This window comes from Montipora capricornis, chromosome 4 (genome assembly GCF_036669925.1).
Source record: "Montipora capricornis isolate CH-2021 chromosome 4, ASM3666992v2, whole genome shotgun sequence".
NCBI lineage: Eukaryota > Metazoa > Cnidaria > Anthozoa > Scleractinia > Acroporidae > Montipora > Montipora capricornis.
The window spans coordinates 28186891-28206890 of NC_090886.1; the positions used below are offsets into that span (position 1 = coordinate 28186891).

Below are 20000 nucleotides of genomic sequence, written 5' to 3' on the forward strand. Positions count from 1 at the left end.
AATCAAAGGGCCAGAAAACCCATTAAATAATTTTGTGGCAACATTTTTGTAAACAAATTTTGGCGCCAAAGCTGGGTTGCCAGCGAGCGGCGATTCGTACGTCAGTGGTTGTGCTTTGGCTGTTATTTGAGCTTTTTCTAATTAATTTAAGACGAATTCAGTCCAGTATTTCGAATAAAGTGTAAGAAGGCGTCAAAACTGTATTGATAATGTATTTGAGTTAACTTCGCAAAAAAAATACTCTGATGGGGTTCTTTCGACAGGGTAGATTGACAACAAGGTCGTTTACGCACAAAAGTGCACCGTTTCCGGTGAAAGGGCAAAGGATTGATAGGATAGCACAGTCTTCACTGACGCGCCCACTGCGGGCGCGGGTTCGGTATGCACGGATAATCATAATCATCATTAGGGCTTAGTTTGCGGTCGATACAATGCCTCATCACTAACCAGGTCTATCACGTGCATCACTAACCACGTCTAAGGCTAATGAACTCCAGTTACTTTCGTCATAATTCCGAATTAGTCTGTGATATTAGATGTATTTCATACTATTTAATTTATAGAGCTGGCACTTTGTAAAAACTAACGACTCATTATGCCCAGACTCAACCAATTGAGGCTTCTTTGATCCACGCTAGGACCGTGACCCATAACCTTTTTGACCTCATGCACCAAAAAATCCGAGGTCTTCTTTGACATGCTGGGCATGCTGTAAAGCTTTGAAATGCTAGCATAAAATTTTAACAACCAAGATAAATAGAGCGATCAATTAGACGACGCTTTACAGTCTATAAAAACAATGAACAAAGTTAACACAAGTGGTATTTGATTACCGTAATAGTAATCGATGCGACTCATCTCGTGTTGACCAGCGTACCAGGCTTCAAATGGTTCAATGATTCCATCGTATGGTAAAGATATGATTCCCTGAGCATGGTAAAAATCTGGAAACTTCAACTCATGGAAAATAGAGTCTTTAAGCTCGTCATCTTGCAGGAGAGTTGCATTTTCGAAAGAAATAGTAGGGTCTTCTGTATCCGTATCATTTCGTTGTTCTGTGTTGAGCTCTTCAGGATCGGTGGTACTATAGCTATTGAGTATCTTTTTGATTTCTTCAAAGAAGTAGTGCTGTCCGGCGCAGTGGTTAATAAGACACGTCAATGTCAGAGTTAATAAGCAGTACACCGTAAAAAGTGTAGGGATGGAATTTGTATTATGCTTGGTCTTCATCTTAACTGATTTTGATCTTATACCGGACATATCGTATTCTCCGTCCGGCCCTTCCGGGTTCCCTTCTCATTGAGTAGTCTGGCAAAACCAATCCGTCACATATTAATACAAACCCATCTTGACCTCAAACTCCAAACCTTTTCAAGATTTGTAATGCAGATGTAAGTAAGGGGAATATGGGATTAAGCAAGGAATCCGTTTGATTCAGTAGCTTGTGGAACCTGTCAAAACTGAGTCACTCCGAGAGCAGGTACCTGCTGGTTCTGGTGTCAAGGCATAAACATTGGACCACAAAGTAGTAAACTAAGATGCTCGGAAAGGTGTCTGATTGCGAATGGAAACCAAAACCTCTCGTGCTACTTTTTTGGGCCTTTTTCCCAGCTCCCCGAATGTCACCGTTAGAGAGTTATTTAAATCGAAAAACGCAATTCGGGAAATCCTTACAGACTCGACGTCTTACTGAAGCATTCGATTCTTTGCATGTGCTTAATACAAATATTTGTATTTTCATCATTTTATTTTCCAATGCTCTGTCTTTCATTTAATACTTTGGATAAAAATATACAAAAACTTGGTGGCAGCCGGATGGTTGGTTAAATTTTCCAAGATTCTGTGCGTTTCCACTTTAAACAAGGACTAGCCCTGCAACTGTAAACTGACTATCTCCTTCCCTTTTTAGAAACAACGCAATTGCTGCTTCCAAGGCTCATCCAATATAGCTGGCGTATCGTAGGTGATGCCTCGAAAAAACGCTTCTTGCGAAAAAGAAAGGGATAATAATAATAATAATAATAATAATAATAGTAATAATAATAATAATAATAATTGAATGAACTTTTATTGAAGTGTCAGGTCTTCTAGCGATGGTGCACTAGTTGGGGACAATGTTCATGTTTGTTTCTTGTGTTTTGCCTCAGTCCGAAAGAGCTTTGCGTGTCTTAAATGACTCAAAATAAAATGTTTGTGATTTAAGGAAATTTTCCCATAAAATTATGTAACCATAATGGCTGAAGGAATATGGCTCCCATTTCCATCCAGATCGTTATTCCCCAGAAAAACTTGACAACATTCCTTACCCTGAAAATTTGTGAATGAAATAACCAAAGTTACTCTTTGTGTACAGTTTTAAGAAAACGACGAAACCTTTGAGTTTATAAAACATGTTTCTACAGAAACTTCTGCCATCCTCAGTTAGACAGAATACAAAGCGATGGAAGCTTAATTTATAATAAACAGAAAGTGCTAATGTCAAAAATAGTGTGAAAATGTGCGAATTAAAAAGATAGTTTAAGATTGACATGGTGTAATTGTTGATTCAAAGAGGGTTGTTTTCTCTGAATATGAATAGCCTCTTTTATCTTAAGTTGAAAAATTAGTGGAGTCGTGATCTAAAACACGAAAACAATCTGCTGAATACGAGGCGTGACAATGTTCAAACTTCTGCAGATGTGAGAGGCCTTATGAAGTGGCGTATGGCATTTGTTCAGTTTGCGAGCAGTAGCCGACTGACGCTTATATATTACCACTACTACTCAGGCTTACTTTCTGCCAAGGTGCCTTATTTTGCCCGCCTTCGGCCCTTTGGATTTTACAGGATTTTGCTCCGTATCCAGACCGGTGTAGACGTGTAAATGAAGTTGTTGGGGCGGCGATCCCCTCTTGAGTTACGATGTTTGAGATGCCATAAAATAACTTATTGATTTGTTCAGTAATTATGGAAAATGAGCTAGGTCTGGCCAGGTCTTTAGCCTTCCGCCGAGCTGTTAGATAAGACAATTTGCCATTTTAGTTGAGTTTTTGCTGGGGAACGACCAACGTCACAATCATGATCACGCAATCGACTGCTCAAATTCGTTTAACTGCCATGTTTTTATCACAATTTTTCCAGTACTACATATAGTAAACTCTCATTTTACCTGAAGAAGGATGGTTTGGCCAGCCGAAATATAGTACACCACTAAAACCAAATTTACGTTGTATCGGCTCTTGCTGTTTTCTTTTGTGGTCCCAGATGTCGATTTAATCCTCGCTCTCAATTACCTGTACTGGTGTAGCCTTGCAAGTGGTCATTAAGTCTACAATCAGTTGCAAAAGTCTCAGGACACTGAAGTTGGTTTTCTTACTTAGTTTGAATAATTGGGGTGTAGGGTGAGGGTAAAGTGAGATCGCTGTATTTGTCTGTTTGATCCTCATTTAGAGCTACTACTAGAGATGTCTACAATTACGAATACTTTCTAACAAAACACACTTTTATTTCTTTTGTCAAATGTCAAGAAATAGTTTAAGATAATCTTACGATTATCGATGATTCAGCTTGTTGTATGGAACGGGAGTTTTGTATAAAAAAAGACTGGCTGGTTACTTTTCATTATAATAGATAGATACAAGTATTATGTTATAGTCTCAAGGAGATCAAAAGCACGTAAATATTTCCTACTTGCAATTGAAAGAAGGAAGTACCCCCCCCTCCCCCCCTCGGACTATAAGCTTGAGCCATGTCCTTTTTCTGACGCCTTTTTCCAACCTACGATTCGATATGAGTTGATCTGATTGGATTTCTGTACAGTGTGCACCTTCGCTAAATACAGTTGCAATTGACATTGGCTTAAAGGAGAACTGAAGGCAAGAAGATCAAATTTTTTTGTGTCTTATTATTATCGAAATATAACGTCCTTTACCTAAACAAACAGGAAAAATCCTTTTTCATCTTGAAAGGCCTTGAATTTGCCCAAAATCTTTGGTTGTTTTTTCAATTTGAACGCCCGCCATTTTGTTTGCTTTTCCTTCCGGTTACTTCCAAAAAAGGAATGTCAGCCGCCATGTTGTGACGTCATTGCGCACAAGCAAGCAGCTGGTTTTCACTGAAATCTTCTGTTATCGTTAAGTCTCAACATAGTACTCCGCTTTCTTCGTCGTTAATACACGTAAGTTTATGGCAGAACTTGAACCATATTCTTTCGATCCAATGCGAGAAAGTTCAGGATCGCAGGAAGAGGAAGCAACCGAAAGGGAAGGCTCAAGATGGGGAAATACGACTTGGTGCAGCTGTGATTTTTGCTTTAACCGGGAGGCCGGGACAGCAAGAAAAGGAATGCATCTGCTGCCGCGATATAGAGGAGCTATGAACAAATCTCAGGTGAATTGATTGTATTCAAAAGGCAATAAAAACAACTTGATAACTAAGAGATTCTGTTGGCTGCTTTGTTTTGTCTGTCATTTCGATTCAATTTGAGAAACTATTCGTTGTGTAACGCAGCATTCTAGCTTTTCGACCGTGTTTACAAAGAAAAGTGCTATAAACTGCCATCGCGGGTCTGAGTGCTGCGATTAATGAACAACATGTATGTAAACACATAAGCTCTGTTCGTAGTTTTGCGAATTTTCAAACTTCAATTAAACATCTTTGTGATCGTTGTCGAGTTTATAAAACCCAGCTTGAAGTGTGAATGCCAATCACGAAATAACGTGTCCCAGTTGCTTGCAAAAACAACCTTTCGGTTCACTTCTCCGGCGCATGGTTTGCCACTGAAATCTCCCGACTAAAGAAAACATAACTTACTCACTGGGCATAAATGGAGTCGCAAAGTTATTCATCATTTCATCAATTACATGCAATTGTCGCATCGACCGCTGTGGCCAAGACACCTTCAAAACAGGAGGGTTCGAAATGATCCGAACAGATGTGACAGGGCTGGATATTTGGCTAGTTTTTTCTTCTAAATTCGGATGATCCATTCTTCGAGAAGGACTTCATTTTAAAGAGGGAAACGATGAGAGTTCTACTAGAACAGCCCACAATAGCGCACTGAACCATTTTTCAAGTTTCCCGCGTTCAAGCAAGTGAGCGCAATGACGTCACGCATAGCGCCCAAGCCTGCTATAGTACAGCCAAAATGGCGGACTTCCATCGAGTGACCAATACGGATCTCCCTGGCCTCATAAAAACGTCAAAATGTAAGGAACCCCTCAAATACTCGAATATTTCCTTTAACTAAGTCAGGCACGACAAATTTGGCGAAGGAAAAAATATTTCATTTTTATCTTCAGTTCTCCTTTAAGTAAATTTCATTATCATTGTTTTCTTTTATTTTATCAGGCTAGCCTGGACTGAAGTTTTATGACTACGAATAGCTTGTTCTACTATACTAAGGTCTTTTGGCGCATTTTCAACGTAAGCATGGGTGAAGCTGCTTTTATCCCTATGATCGAAAGGCACCCCAGAAAGAGAATGGCCTAGGTTCAAGGTTAAAAACGTGAAGCGCAGAACTTCTTCCCATTGATCTAGCAGTTTTGCCGACAACACCACTAAAGAAGCTAAAAAATGCAGATTGGTGATTATAGACAGATGTAGGAACCCATATGAGCGAAACAGTGAAAAGCAGGTATTGCTGTTCTTAAAAGCATTACAGTTTTCACTTGTTTCTTTCTTCAGAGAGTATCTGTGACTAAAAGGAAAGAAAATTAATGAGGTAAGATCAAACAAGTTTCGTTTCTTTCTTTTGTGTTCCAAAACGCAAATCTCAGCCTAACGTATAACTTAGACTGCTCTGCCAGTCCCTTCTGATTCAATCGAGCAGTCCGCTTTAGTCACGCAAGCGAGCCGAAGAACCGAGGAGAGAACATTTCGATCTCTCCCTCGTCTCTTCGGCTCGTTTGCATCTCCTCCATAAAGATACAGAACGGCGAGGTTTTATTCCTCTTACCAAACATCTTCATTGTCAAAATATTCATCAAAGTCATCTTCAATATCCCTGAAGTCAGGATCCTCTATCGCATCTTTGCGAATAATTTTATTGTCATTAGTTTCATGATTTTCTTGTCGAGTTTTGAGTAATCTTCTCTTTAGTTCCTTTTGACGCTGGCGTTTTTGTTTTTCTTCTATCTGCCACGGCAAAGGCTTGCTACCTCTGTTTAGAACAACAAATGGCCTCTTCTCTACACCGCACAGTCCATGGCGTATTTTTATAAAACCGCTATCTCCCCAATTGTATGACCAAGAGTTTTTAATCAACCAATAAGGGACACCATTTTCTGTACCGTATCCGACAAGTAAAACGGCATGATCAGTTTTGTTGTCTGAAATACAAGGAAAACAAATAGCATGTGTTATCGGTAACTATTATTGAATCATATGTTACCGTAACGATTTGTTAACGATTATTCCATAAGTGCGCGTTGATTATGAATTGGCTATAACCAATCCGGTCAGTGTAAAATGCAGACTGCAGACTAAGGTTATAATGTAACAGTTGAAAAAGCCCAAACCATTTATAAATGCTAACAGTTAAGCCTAAGGTTAGCATTTCTAAAGGGTTTGGGCTTTTTCAACAGTTACATTATAACCTTAGTCTGCGTTTTACCCCTGGGGATGGTTCCTAAAATGTGTAATAACTCTATCACAAGGATAAATATACCTTATTCCAGCACATTTATCCCTGGAATAGAGTTAATACACCTTTCAGGAACCGGCCCCTGGTCTGCAGTCTGCATTTTACACTGACCGATAATAACCAATCTCGTATCCAAGAAGCCCCATTATTTAAAGTGAAGTATATGTTATACTCTGTACTTTGAACAATTGGGGAATGGGACCAGTAACGATGTATGATGATCAGTGATTCGTTGTGACTTGTGTTTGTGTATTAAGTTTCGATTTAATACTGGAGGGGTGAGGGGGCTAAAGGCATTTGCGCCAGTGAAACGGTAAATGGCAAGCTTCAGCTTGGCACAAGTTCGTGAAATCATTTGAATAATAATAGTAACAAAAATAATCACACATTTATAGCGCACCTTTTCTCAGAGATCCAAAAGCGCTATTTATATAACGTTAACTAATTTGAAAAGTTATGTACAATACAAATACTCTAGATTAAATCTAGAAAATGGTAACGCTGTGTAAAAAATGCTCGTTTACGAACAAGAAATGTCGTCAATTTACGTTTAAGCTGTTCCAGAGAAAGGGTGTGGCAACGGAAATGGCATAGCGCCGACTATAAGTGGCCATAAGGCTTTAATTCAGAAGGAATGAGAAAGTATTTATGAGATGAAAAGAGTTCGTGCATTGGTTGTTAGCGTTAGATCAAACCCTTGATGTAAACAGGAACTCGATTGTTAAGGGATTTGAAAGTCAATTAAATTGGTGTTATGTGTGCACGTATCATTTAGGTGAGCAAGTCAGGAGGCGAGCAGCAGCATTCTGTACAGTGTTGAAGGCTTTTCATTAGGGAGTCCGGTAAACCATAGAGAAGCGAAATGTAAAAGCAATGGAATTTCTAGCCTCTCTTTTCAGAATTTGCTCGATAGTTAAAGCCAACAAGTAAGAGATAAATCAAAACCAAACTAGTTTGCCGTAAACGTGGTTCTAAATCTCTATCGCGACCATTATTTAAGGCTTTTACTTACTGCACGAGATATCATCCAAGACGCCATGGCTATAGAATTTCAATGTTTTAGGGTTGGCATTGATGGATATAGTTGCTGGACCGTGGTAAGCCAAGGCTTTCTTCAACGCTTCCCTGTTATAGCGTTTAACTCTTCTGTAACTGTGAATTTTTGCTCCTGTTTTCAGACTTTTAGTCTTGCAATAACCTTCCTGAAGATGAAATACAAAAGCATATCACTCATTTTGGGGGTTGTTACGCCTGAAGTTGAAAGAGCTCTCACATGTGTCGAAATACTCCTCTATCTACCGTAGTTGAATTTATGTCTACAAGACTCTAGGGTCAAACACCTGTGAAACCTACGCAATCAGATAATGAAACATCAACTGTTAGTAAGCACGATCGGTCAACTCTCTTAGAATATTAGACAATTTATGGCCATGGAAGGAAATTAAGCGCTCCAAAAAACACTATTTTTAATCGCTCTTTACCCAAAACGACTAGGTGATCCTACGATTTCTGGCGATTTTGTTGTTAATTAATTAATAGACTAGGGAAAAACTTTTTTCACGTTTGAAGCAGTTCTGGTAGTTGACTTAGAGCTTTCGAGAATATCTCATTACCGTCAACTTTTGTTATTGTTCAATACTTTGAAGCGTAAAGGGGGGAGAATAAAGTATTATTAACTGATTGAGAGGTCACCATACGGCTGTGTGAGATGAGATTAAGCAATGATAGCTACTGCGTTTCAAAACATAAATTGTTGTTGTTATGATTACTTTACAACTAGTATTTCAATTCCTTTAACACGACAGCTTCATAGCTTAGTTGATAGAGCATTGCAACGTCATCGAGGAGGTAAATCCCATTAAAGCCATAAATTGAGTTTTCAGGTGTCTGTACGAGACAATTGATTCAGTTATCCAGGAAAGTGCGAGGATCACTTCTCCCTATCAGAGTTGCGAAAGGTACCCAAGGACAACATTGATATAAAAGTTGGTCACTTTTGAAGAGAAAGAGAGAGAGAGAGAGACTGAGAGGGAGGGGAACCAACCTGTCCTCTATAGGGGCCATAGCTGTCCACTGTAGCGATTCCAAACTTTCTTATCCAAGAGAACGCCTTCCATGTCCAGCCTCCAAGACAGCCATTATTTCCGTGCTCAACTCCAGGCGTTGCCCAGGTACAGTCTAATAGCTGCTGCTCCGATAAATCAAGTAATTCTCCAGTCTAGAAATACACAGTTGCTTTCCTTAGCTCTGATAAGTTCTAACACAGAGCGCACGTGTACCGCTGAGGAGTGTAGAGCGAAAAGCCCGTCACCGCGTGTCTCTAAACCTCGGGACATTTCATTCACCGTATAGGAACGAGGTCACGCAACGGCTCAACTTTTTAAAAGACAAAACAGGCTATCCCTTTAATTTCTGTGTATCAAGAGTCAGTTGTTGGTACAATTAAGCGAACTATTACGGTGACATTAAGTAACCATTGGCCAGCATGGGACTGTTTTTTTTTTTATTGGTAAAAAGTCGATGTTTAATGATCGCTGCTACCTTCTCACAATTGTGTTAACTATTGTATGCGATTTGTTCTGGCTCTGGTAAAACAACACAAATGAAAAGTTGGGTATTTACAATTGACATAATTTAAAAAATTGGTCATGACTCGTAGCGCTCTGAACAGTGTTTACTGCTGTGGGAGGAACAACTAACCGCCAAAGTCTGCAACTGACTAATATAACTTACATTTATTCAAGACTTCAAATTATATATAACCACTTGAAGATATTAAAATTGACTCTTTGGAAATATTAATCATTCCATTAAGAGAAAAGCAAAGTTAGTTTGCAAAACTTTGTTGTTGAAAACTCGGGAACAAAGTAAAAAAAAGAGTAAGAATAGTAGTTGGAAGGCATAGGTAATAATGAGCCACACGATATCTTCAATTGTGGCAAAGGCCGTTAACTCTGAGCCTTCTCACATTTTGGCAAATGCATTAAATTGAACGTTTTTAGTTTATTTTACACTATGAAGTCTATTTGTTGTCGTACCTTAATAAAATTCGCGCCTTCAACCGCTCCAGCTGCAGCGAAGGCCCAACAAGAGCCGCAGGTTCCCTGTCCTTTAGCGGGTGAAACAGCTCCTACAAAGGGAAAATGGATTTTTGCATTAAAGAAGCGGTAAACTGACACGTCTTCAACTTGTTCTGTAACCCAAACATAATAGCAGTTTCGAGGCTGAAAAATTCAATCGGACAGCTTTGAAGAATTCATTTATTTGTCAGTAGTTTACTATTTGATAAGGATTCCCATGGATTTACATGGTATCTTTTTTACTCAAGGACTAATTACCATGCCATTGAACCCCTAATGTGGTAAAATCTCGGGACTGCACAATAGGGTCTGATCATTTTCTGAACCTCAAGTCCTCAAGTTCTATTAAATGGCTATTGCGATTCAAATGCTCGCCTTTAACAGTACTCACCGTAATTTCTCCAATCTAGTTCCCGAGGGACATGTCCATATCTATTTGTAGTCTTTTCTATTCTATCTCGCCTCCAGTAATCGTCGAAATTATCATCTTCATCTTCACGTGATCCATAACCACCATCTCCTGGCATGAGCCCCTTGTGGCCTTGAAATTCAGCATCTGTCATGTCGGCGAAGTGATTGACGGCGAGGTGGTAAAAGTTACCTTTCATATTCATGGACCGAATATACCTATTAAGGATAGTAGCTTAAGCAAAAATATTTCATTTCATTGAGTGAATAATTTATCTTGTAAACTGGGGTAAATAATTTGCTGAAAAGAGTTATTTCCCCATGGAGACTTCATTACTATTAACACTAGCAGGTTCTTTACTACCGCAAACATACTTCTCACTAAGCAACGACGGCTTGACAAGTTTAGCAGAACTATAGTCTCTGCACACCTCACAGGTGCGATTGATATTTTGCTACGTTTGATTGCCGTTCCCTTCGTGACAATAACATACAACGAACAAATTTGAGGTTATTTGAAGGGCGTCAGCACCCGAAGGAGTAATTTCGACTTTCTTCTTCTTATCTTCAACATCTTCATTGAAGTTTAATTGCTGGAAATGAGTTTTCAATTAACACCCTTCACAACTTGAAAATATTCGCGTAATGATTAAGAAAAGCAGAGTTATATTTCCCCGACACCACATAATGTTAAAAAGATAAATATATTTCAAAGATAATAATGACGATGGATTCCATTTCAAGACAGTTAGTCCAATGCGAGGCGAAGTCGTGGATGAGTCTGGTCTAAGTGGAGGCTTTGAAATGGCATCTCCATATTTTGTCTATCAACTTTTAGATGTACTGGTCCGGTTCGGTGCCTCGTTTAGAAATGACCCAGTTGAATAAACAGGCCAACTTTTTACCCATTTGTGGGCAACTACTCTTTAACATCTGGATCTTTGATTGATGGATAGATGGCCGTCGGGATCAGAGTGGATGGATGTATTAAGCAGTCGTGCGTAATGATGAATAATTACGAGAAAACGTTATAAAACTGTTTTGTTTTACACGAACCTCAAATTATGCCTAAAAAGGTTCTTTCTTTTCTGATGTTCTATTCTGTCCTTGTAATTCCTCTTGTGCTTTGTACGGAACTCTTGGAAGTCCTTTTCAATCGGGTCTTCATCATGATGAAGCATAGCAAACTCACCCATAGGATTTAATGACATCAAAGCACCATCACTGTCTCGTGACCTTTTGTCGATGTTCCAACACCATTTGTCTTGTCGCACTAGAAGGAAGAGCAGCATCAGATGTGTTGCTTTTGTCTTATCTTTTTTCATGGTTTAATCTAAGTGACTTATGCATTAATTAAAGTGACTTATCCACCTCGTTTTAAGAAGGTGGCCTGGCCTAATGGTAAAGACGCTGAATTTTCATGAGGATGCACGACCTCTCCCTGCTAGCAGGTCTCTTTTCTGTTGCGTTCGCTGGGCTGACGAGAACGGGAAGGAGACCTCTGCCATGGATCGAAATTCGCTGTGTTGAGCATGCACGGCATGCTCAACACAGCCTCGTGATACTTCATGTTGTGTGGGCTTACTTAAAACAGCAGCATTATTGTAAAGGAATGCGCTGGACACAGTGGGCAGCAAACATATCATGAGGCTTGCGGTTTGAAGCGTGCCGTCCAAAGTTGTGAACGGCGGTTGGATCAAAGTGAGTTTCGACCCATGGCAGAAGTCTCTTTCCCGCACTCGTCAGCCTAGCGAACGCGAGAAAAAAAAAATTAAAAAAGAAACCCCTGCTCGTAGGGCCTCTCCGGGCAAAGACTGCGTTTTTCTTCGGTTTGAACGAATTCATTTGGCTTTGTAAATAAGAAACAAATTGTCCCCTTTGATCGATTTCTTAAAACACACAGGCCCACAAGCTGCTAACCTGCCGGCTGCACTGTGTAAATCGGTTCTCACTTCACTTTTTATTCGAAGACGTTTGTCTGAATCAACACTTTTATCAAGTTCGCGTCAAATTCAATTTTTCACACGATTAAAATATAATCTACTCACAATGTGGAATCTCAAAAACATCCGGATCATCACCAGGATCGTAATCCCACTCATCAAAGCTGTGGTACTTGATCACGTATTTGTCGTAGTAGGACACCAGCAGGGTATCGTAACCATTCATTTCAAAGTATACTGGTTTGGGTGGGACAGTTTTGGTGGCGTAAAACACGTATGTGTTATTGCGCTCAAATACTGTTATGTTGTACGTCCACTTTGTGCACAGTTTGCCATCTATGGTAGCATCACCCGTGTACTGAGAAAACGAGAAAAGGTGATGGGAACTGTGAAGGTGTCAGGAAAATTTCCAAACACACTTCAATCCGAAATAACTAAAACTCTCAAACAATTTTAGTCGCCCTATGTAAGGTTACCCGGATTCCGGAAACCAGAAATGTTTTGTATGCAGAAAATTATGGAATCCTGGGCTTTGGAATCCGGGATCCAGTCACGGATCCGAATCTGGCCACTTCATGAATTCGGGATGTACGGAGAGATGAATTCTGCAATTAGGGACATGGAATTTGGACTGCAAAATCAAAGACTGCCGGTCTTGGATTACCTTAGACATGGTCCTTTCTTCTAAAACCTAGTAAAGCAGGCTTACAAAGAACCGGCTGAATCGAGCGTCCACTGGTATTCAAAATTTAGAGTTCTTAGGCTAAAAATATCATCTAAACAATGGTTAGGGATTCTGAGCATTTTCGGAGAACAAGGGAAAACAGACAAAAGGTGTTAGGAAACAAAAAAAGAACAGAGGACATTTTCAAGGCATGAAAAAGCAAGCGAACATGTTTGTAACTATCGCTAATGATGGAATTCAAACAAATAGATATTCAATGTTCGAGGTTAACCAGGGAAAATGGTCGGGGTGACGCTGCTCGAGGTCTGTTCTTAGACGGCTTCCCTCGTGTTCTGCAAGTTTTCGGGCACGATCCCAAAGCATGTTTGCATGTTAAGTGAAAACGGGACTCAGTTGTCATTTGTGTTATCCTTTTAAACTTATTGTCGGCCAGTAATTCCCTCGAAACAAATTGCTCTCTGTATCACAACATTTTTTTAAAATTGATATCCAAGGGACTAATAAGCAGATTAAAAATACACATAATATTCATAATATCGAATTTATTTCTGGAAGATGTGTACAGGTTATGGATGAGGTTAACTTATAGCGAAGATTCGGCCAAAATCTTAACTGTTAACTGAGAAACGATGAGTTTTTTAACTGATAGCTGAGTATTGTTGATGTGTTATTCAACTGTTACGTGATAAATGGCCACAATTTAGCTGACAGCTGAGAAATGGGCGAAAATTTAGCTGATAGCTGAGATTCCAGCACTCCCATCCTGACATTCTGTGTATTGAGGTGAGTAATATTATTCACTATGATTAATAACAAAGTACTTCATAATCGAGCGACACAAGAACGTACTTCGTATAACAAAGAAAGGTTTTCAACTCTTTTCTTTGAACTCAGTTTAGCCCGATGTTATATTGCTTATCTTATAGAAAATAATGCTTTTGCTATGTCGTTTATGTGGAGCAAGAAGATGAGGGGACCAAAACTGAGACCTGGGATAGGACTAAAGTTTGAGCAGGAATGTCATAAGGGTCACTAATTCCATGAATATTAAAATCACCGTGTGACTCGGTTCCAAAAAATTAAGAAGGAAATGTTCTTACCTTAAAGTCCTCAAGCCGAGACTTGAATGGCCAAGCTGAATTACATGGTAATATTGACTGTGCCTTGGCCCTTCGAGATTTGGTCCCATACCTCTTCCAGCATCCTCTGAAATGGCGGTGATTCTTGTGCAGCTTGTAAGAGTACTTTGGGATAAGTTTAAAGTACATGCCATGTCTTCCCAAATCACCTCTTTGAAAGGTTTTTACTTCCCCTTGAGTAAAATTAAGGGGAAAAGGTGTACGAAAGCTTGAATTAATAGAAATAAATGTTTAGAATATATGAAAATACGTATTTAGACTGGTTATGAAATAAAAGATCATATATCCATTCCGCAGTTATGTTCCAATATACCTCTTATGGGAGAAAACGTGAACTCGCATATGACCACCTATCGATCGACTGGCTTGATAGCAGTGGGTAGAACAATGCAGGCTATAAATGTTCATTGGCCAAAAGTGCCTTTTTATCCGGATAAGGCTGCAAGTTCAAGAAAATCATTCGTTTGCAAACGTCTTCCAGCAGAGTCTAAGGAAAACTTGCAAGAATGCAGAGCGGACTGAGGGTTGTATGAGGTAGTTCATTTTTTAAAAATATGTCTTCCGATTTGAGATTTAATAAGTAAGTATTAACTAAGTACGCGAGATTAGACGATACAATTAGGGTTATTAGGTAAGGAAGATATAGCTGAAAATGATTCGACTCTAAGGATTGGCAGGGAAGAACAAACTTGATAGAATGCCCTCACAGGGCCAGTTGTTTTAGTTTCATTTTGGTTTTAAGATACGCGAATAAAATTACAATCAATTGCTTGTGAGTACATCGGGTGTGATGATTGTCATGTAAAGTTTTTGGAACGTCCACTTCCAGTTGTAAAGCCCGTGGGTATTAAAGAAGGGTTTCAGTTCAGCAGACATGAGTACGTGATAAATTAGTCACACAGACGTTATTAGCCAGGTTCAGTGAGAGAAACCAAATTCTTGAAGCAACTGAAGATCCACCCGAAGTGTCGTTTGTATTTTTGTATTAAAGTGAAACTTTGGCTTTTCAAAAATGAGCTCAGAAGCGAAGTGTCTAGAACTTCAACTGAGAAACCTCTCTCGTGACGACCCAAACGGAGACTCGCTCAAAATATTGGCCAAAGCTAATATTTCTTTCCTTTTTTTTTCACAATTAAATGACCGTGGACATACCATTCGCATATTTTCGCCTCATAGATCTCAATACCATGCAATACGATGACAATCAGTATGGTTGTAGCTTGTGATATATTCCTAAGACTCTTAACGGGCAAAGATTTTTTATATCTTTACTGTCAGATATCCACGGCCTTATACTGAAAAAAGGTGTGGTATTTTGTTTCATTAGCGTCTCTATAGCAATGATTTTGATTGAGTCAAGCAGTATCGATGATCACAATCTGTGAATAGTTTGCCCCATCGCACTCCTTTTCAAGGGACTTCTCAAAGCGGAAGTATTCAATTAAAAAATCAATCCATACACTCAGCATATACCTGTGGGTTAGATTGCCAAACCTACAGTAGGTAAACCCACTCAAAAAAAGAGACTGAAATGCTTTCGTAGTAAGTGTCATGTAAACACAGCGCTTCTGTGGTATATTAAATCTCTATTTACCCCGAAGCATTTTTCCTTTACGGGTACTTGTAAATAACAATGAGTCCTTGAATATTTTGATTGAACTTTGCAGGTATCCACGGCTCTAAAAAACAACGATTTTTTTTAAAGACTAAGAAATACGTGATGAAAATAAAAATCAGATTAGTGTCTTAAGTAACTTTAGTTAATGTAGAGCTGAGATCGAAAACAGGATAACACACTTACCATGATAGTAATCAATTCGACTCTTTTCATGAGTCTTACTGTGCCAAACTTCAAACGGTTCGTTTATGTTACTTGTGGGTAGCGACAAAACACCCGTTGCATGATATTCACTAGGAAAATGCAAGCTTCTTAAGTCAACGCTATGCACTTTTGCGTTTCCCTTGTGTTTCTTGGGTGTGCTTCCAATAAAAGGCCATTGCTCGAGAATCATAAGACAAAACAAGGCAAACGTTCCATAAGGCATATCACAATGGTGCCTCTTAGACGATGTTGTCTTTCCAACAGGCCCAGGTTCTTCCCCCTTTTCGCCACACACAATCGAGCATGAATAAATTTAGAGCGCCGATTTCACGCTTCCTGCATCATGTAATGCCGTATTTTCGGGATACAACAAAGGAAGCGACCTGTGTCATTTCGTAGAGCCAACTAAACCATGTTTATGGGTGAATCACGCATCAAATTACATCATAGAGATAAAGGTTGAGTGATCAAAGCTGAGCTGCCAAAACATGCCATTTATGGCGATCAGTCAAAGCGGACACCGGCAAAAATTTGTTTTATTCTAAATTTGAGCAATTGTTGTTTCTATTACAAAACAGACTAAGTTGCGACGAGAAGACTGAACCGTTTCGTGACTTGCAAAATAATGACAAGGTATATATATTCACCGTTTCCTCAAAAGAGTCCGAAAAGAGAATGGCACTATTCAGTCAAAGCTATTCAGTCTATATATATATATTTAGAATTCAATAAATTTTATTGGTATTTCACAAATAGACATTCAATATGTACAACAATTACGCTACAAACTAAAGCACAACATTATTTTAGAGCAGAGTTTGATCTTGGATCCCTACCCCTAGAGAGAAGTGAAATTCTCATTAGGCGAAAAGTCGTGTCAGGTCTGAATCCAAAACACCTCCTACAGTGCGACGCGCCTTACCGTGGCCACCTAACAAAGTTTTTTAAGAAATTATCCACCACGTAAGGTGTGCGAATTTGATTTTCAGTTTCGTCTCCTTGCAAAGTTTGTACGGTTGTAAGTTGAACACCGTTGCATGGGTTGTTGAGTTGATTAATTTACACGTAGTTGTCAAATGCGAAAGTTTGTTAGATGGCCACGGTAAGGCGCGTTGAACTGTAAGGCTGGAGAAAGTGGCAAGTTCTTCGTGAAAACTAGCTTGTTTTCTTTGCATGTGGAGATTGTTTTCGGACTCTGGGCCTTTACGCTATATCGTTTGTTACCGATCTTTAAGTGAGAAAGAAGAAAAGGCCGAATCAAGCTGATTTTTGGGATAAAATTGTCCTTGAGGTTCCGAGTCTCCAGCCTTGCCTTCTTTTAATGAAGGATAGGAGCAAATTTCAAAACCAGCCCAGAATTCATCAAACCGACACAAGGACTCAAGGTGAAGTAAAAGGAAGTTTATTTTATTTATTTTTGAGCCCACGTGTCTTTTGATCAGTTCCAGAACTCCGCATCTTAGCGTTGATCAAAAGACACGCCGACTTTAGGAAAGAGATTGATTTCGGAACTGATCACTATCTCATGGCCTCTGTCCCATGTTCTATGCTGATGATAGCCAGACTTACCTCACAATTGGGCTCGGAAATAGAAATATATCCATCGGTAAAATCGAAGATTGTATAAACCACATTGTTGGCTGGTTCTCCAATAATTTCCAGCTCTGCAACTCAGCCAAGACTAAAGTTATTTACTTTTCTTCGAAGTTTATTAACAGCGACCCTATTCCTTCCATAAATATTGGTGCTAACACCATCGAATTAGAACCTGCCGTATGTGATCTTGGTGTCGTTTTGGATAAACATCTCGACATGTCAAGACAAGTCAATAATATCTGTAAATCGGCGTCTCTAGCAATTAATAATATTGGGAAGATTAGAAATTACTTGGATCAATCCACTGCAGAGAAGCTTGTCCACGCTTTTGTAACTAGTAAAATTGATTTCTGCAACAGCCTCCTATTTGGGCTCCCGAAAAAGCAACTTGAAAAATTGCAACGTATTCTTAATGCTGCCGCTAGAATTACTACAAGAACTAAAAAATATCAGCACATATCTCCGGTACTACGTAAGCTGCATTGGCTTCCTGTTACCAAAAGGATTGAAATTAGGATGCTAACCATGACCTATAAAGCATGCACTGAATGGAATGGCTCCATCCTATATTTGTGATCTTTTACAGGTTCATCGCCCAAATCGAAATCTTCGTTCTGCATCCAGGGAATTGTCATTGGTAGTACCTGCTTATCAGACCCAAGCTTACGGTGCTTGCTCTTTCTCAGTAGCTGCACCTACTCTCTGGAATTCCTTGCCAGTGGACATTAAAAACGCACAATCTTTGTCTGTTTTTAAAAAGAGCCTCAAAACATTTCTTTTTAATTAACTTCATATGTACTTTTATCACCTCGTTTTTTTTTTTCATTATGTTAATTTTTTTTTGAACTTCTTGTATTTGGAAGTTTATTTGTATATTTCCCATATTTTATTTCCTATATTTTGTTAAGCGCGCTGAGATTACGTAGCTGCGCTCTAGAAGAATTATATTATTATTATTATTATTATTATTATTATTATTATTATTATTATTATTATTATTATGTACGTAAGCCTCACGCAACTCGTGCTGCAGAGCCAAGAGCGCGATTTGTGACCGAGTGACAAAAACAAAACCCATTTTCTACCTCGGCCATTCCTACGGAAGGTCAGTGTAAAAAGCATCAAATTTAAAAGGGCAGTGTCACGGAAGTGCATTATATTTTGCGTAGCGTACAGTTGCTATGCAACTTTACGTTAACCCAGAGATTAATTTCAATGTGTCGTGGAAAACATAATTAAGTTAAAAACAATATAGAAAAGAATACTGTGTTCGTGAACAAGTTTTAAATCCCCAATTTTAGCAACCATTTCAATCTTCTTCAATTTTGCCCGTCCCTGCCTCTTTTTGTATTTTCTGTTTTCTTCAAACCTTACTCACCCACTTTACATTGCGCGCCTTTGTTGTTGTTGTTGTTATCCGGGAATTTGAAGCGTTTGCTTCCATATATGGGCAAGTATCGTTGAGTTATTTTTGCACTCGAGCGAAAAATTAGAACAATTTTGTCGGCGAAATAAAACAGAAGAATACCTTCATTTTAAGCGCTTTTCTATGAAGCGTGGAGCTACGTCTCTATTATAAGACAAAACCTCTTTGTGTTCGAACAATAGGACAACCATAACACATCAATTATTCAAGATGGCTGCGGCCGCGAAATTTGAAAGTGAAAATAAGCGATTTTAAAATCACTTTTCTTGATATAGACACTGTTTTAAAAACAATTGTCAAACAAATTTGTTTGTAAGCATAATTTCCTTCCGTTTAAACTTACGCTTTAGGGAGAGTGGAGCTCGAGGTTCGCTTTAAATGGGGTAATGTCTTCATTTTTAGGTTTTGTCAACGCTTCTGTTGGTGTTGACCGGTGAGCACTTGACCGTCTTGAGAGCACTTGACTCATAAAAGAAGGGAAGTCACATGGCCTTTTCGATAGTATTACTCACGTAATACATCGCGGTTAGGAAATCCTGATACTGATACAAGACTTACAAGTTAGGGCTGTGAAGAGCCAACTGGGAACTGAAAACGGCGAAATGAAATCTCTTCTAAGGGGAGTGATCGCTTAGATTGGTAGAACACTGCAGGTCCTCGGCGAGGTCGTGAGTTCCTTAGATTTTCATTCCTTACCGCTTTTGGCAACGGTGATAACGGCAGTGATAGAAAAATAAAAAATAATAAGACGCTTCTTAGTTCAAACATATGTATTTCACATATGACCTGTCTGCATTACTTATTTTCAACTCCCATTGATAAGATAGCCGTATTTGTGTCCCAAACAACAGAAAGTAAAATTCAATATATTGTTCAAAGTTTTCTTATGTGATCTTCCGATTGCTAGTTCGAATCACGCGACATTCTGATTACTAGTTCAGATTCTATATAACACAAATAACAGAACTTTGGTAAACACACTTAATTTAACACATATTTTATTTCTGTTTCTGTTAGTTCATCTTCCCATGCGAGTCATGCGGGCCATGGCTGCGAATCCAACCCCGATCTTGAAGGCCCCGATTTGACGATGCCGTTAATTGGCCGGAAATACACACACAAGCTCTCGCATTTTAACATAACACGTTCTTACCTTCATGTTGCTGAAGTCCTGAAATTGTTCAGTCGTTCACATAAAAGCAATATAACTTGGCAGAAAAGTGCAGCGCCGCCTTCTGATCATCAGTTGTTCACACAGCGTATTTCTGGGTTTTCAGATTC

The 20000-nt window shown here is 39.1% G+C and overlaps 2 protein-coding genes across 2 annotated transcripts in view; both read right to left on the reverse strand.

The window, feature by feature from the left end:
- Window positions 1-1462, reverse strand: part of LOC138044582 (counting factor associated protein D-like) — an 11462-nt gene extending 10000 nt beyond the window's left edge. Inside the window, exon 1 of the mRNA XM_068891055.1 lies at window positions 834-1462. Coding sequence (XP_068747156.1) covers window positions 834-1260 — 427 coding nt within the window. The 5' untranslated portion in view covers window positions 1261-1462. The remainder of the gene's footprint in view (window positions 1-833) is intronic.
- A 2249-nt stretch (window positions 1463-3711) lies between these two features.
- LOC138044583 (counting factor associated protein D-like) lies at window positions 3712-16106 on the reverse strand. Its single transcript, XM_068891056.1, has 9 exons — window positions 15677-16106; window positions 13837-14048; window positions 12157-12409; window positions 11165-11381; window positions 10092-10327; window positions 9659-9750; window positions 8665-8838; window positions 7633-7822; window positions 3712-6306 (listed from the first exon to the last, which is right to left on the reverse strand). The coding sequence occupies exons 1-9, from the start codon at window positions 15918-15920 to the stop codon at window positions 5930-5932; spliced, it is 1995 nt and encodes a 664-aa protein (XP_068747157.1). The 5' UTR covers window positions 15921-16106; the 3' UTR covers window positions 3712-5929.
- Window positions 16107-20000: the final 3894 nt, after the last annotated feature.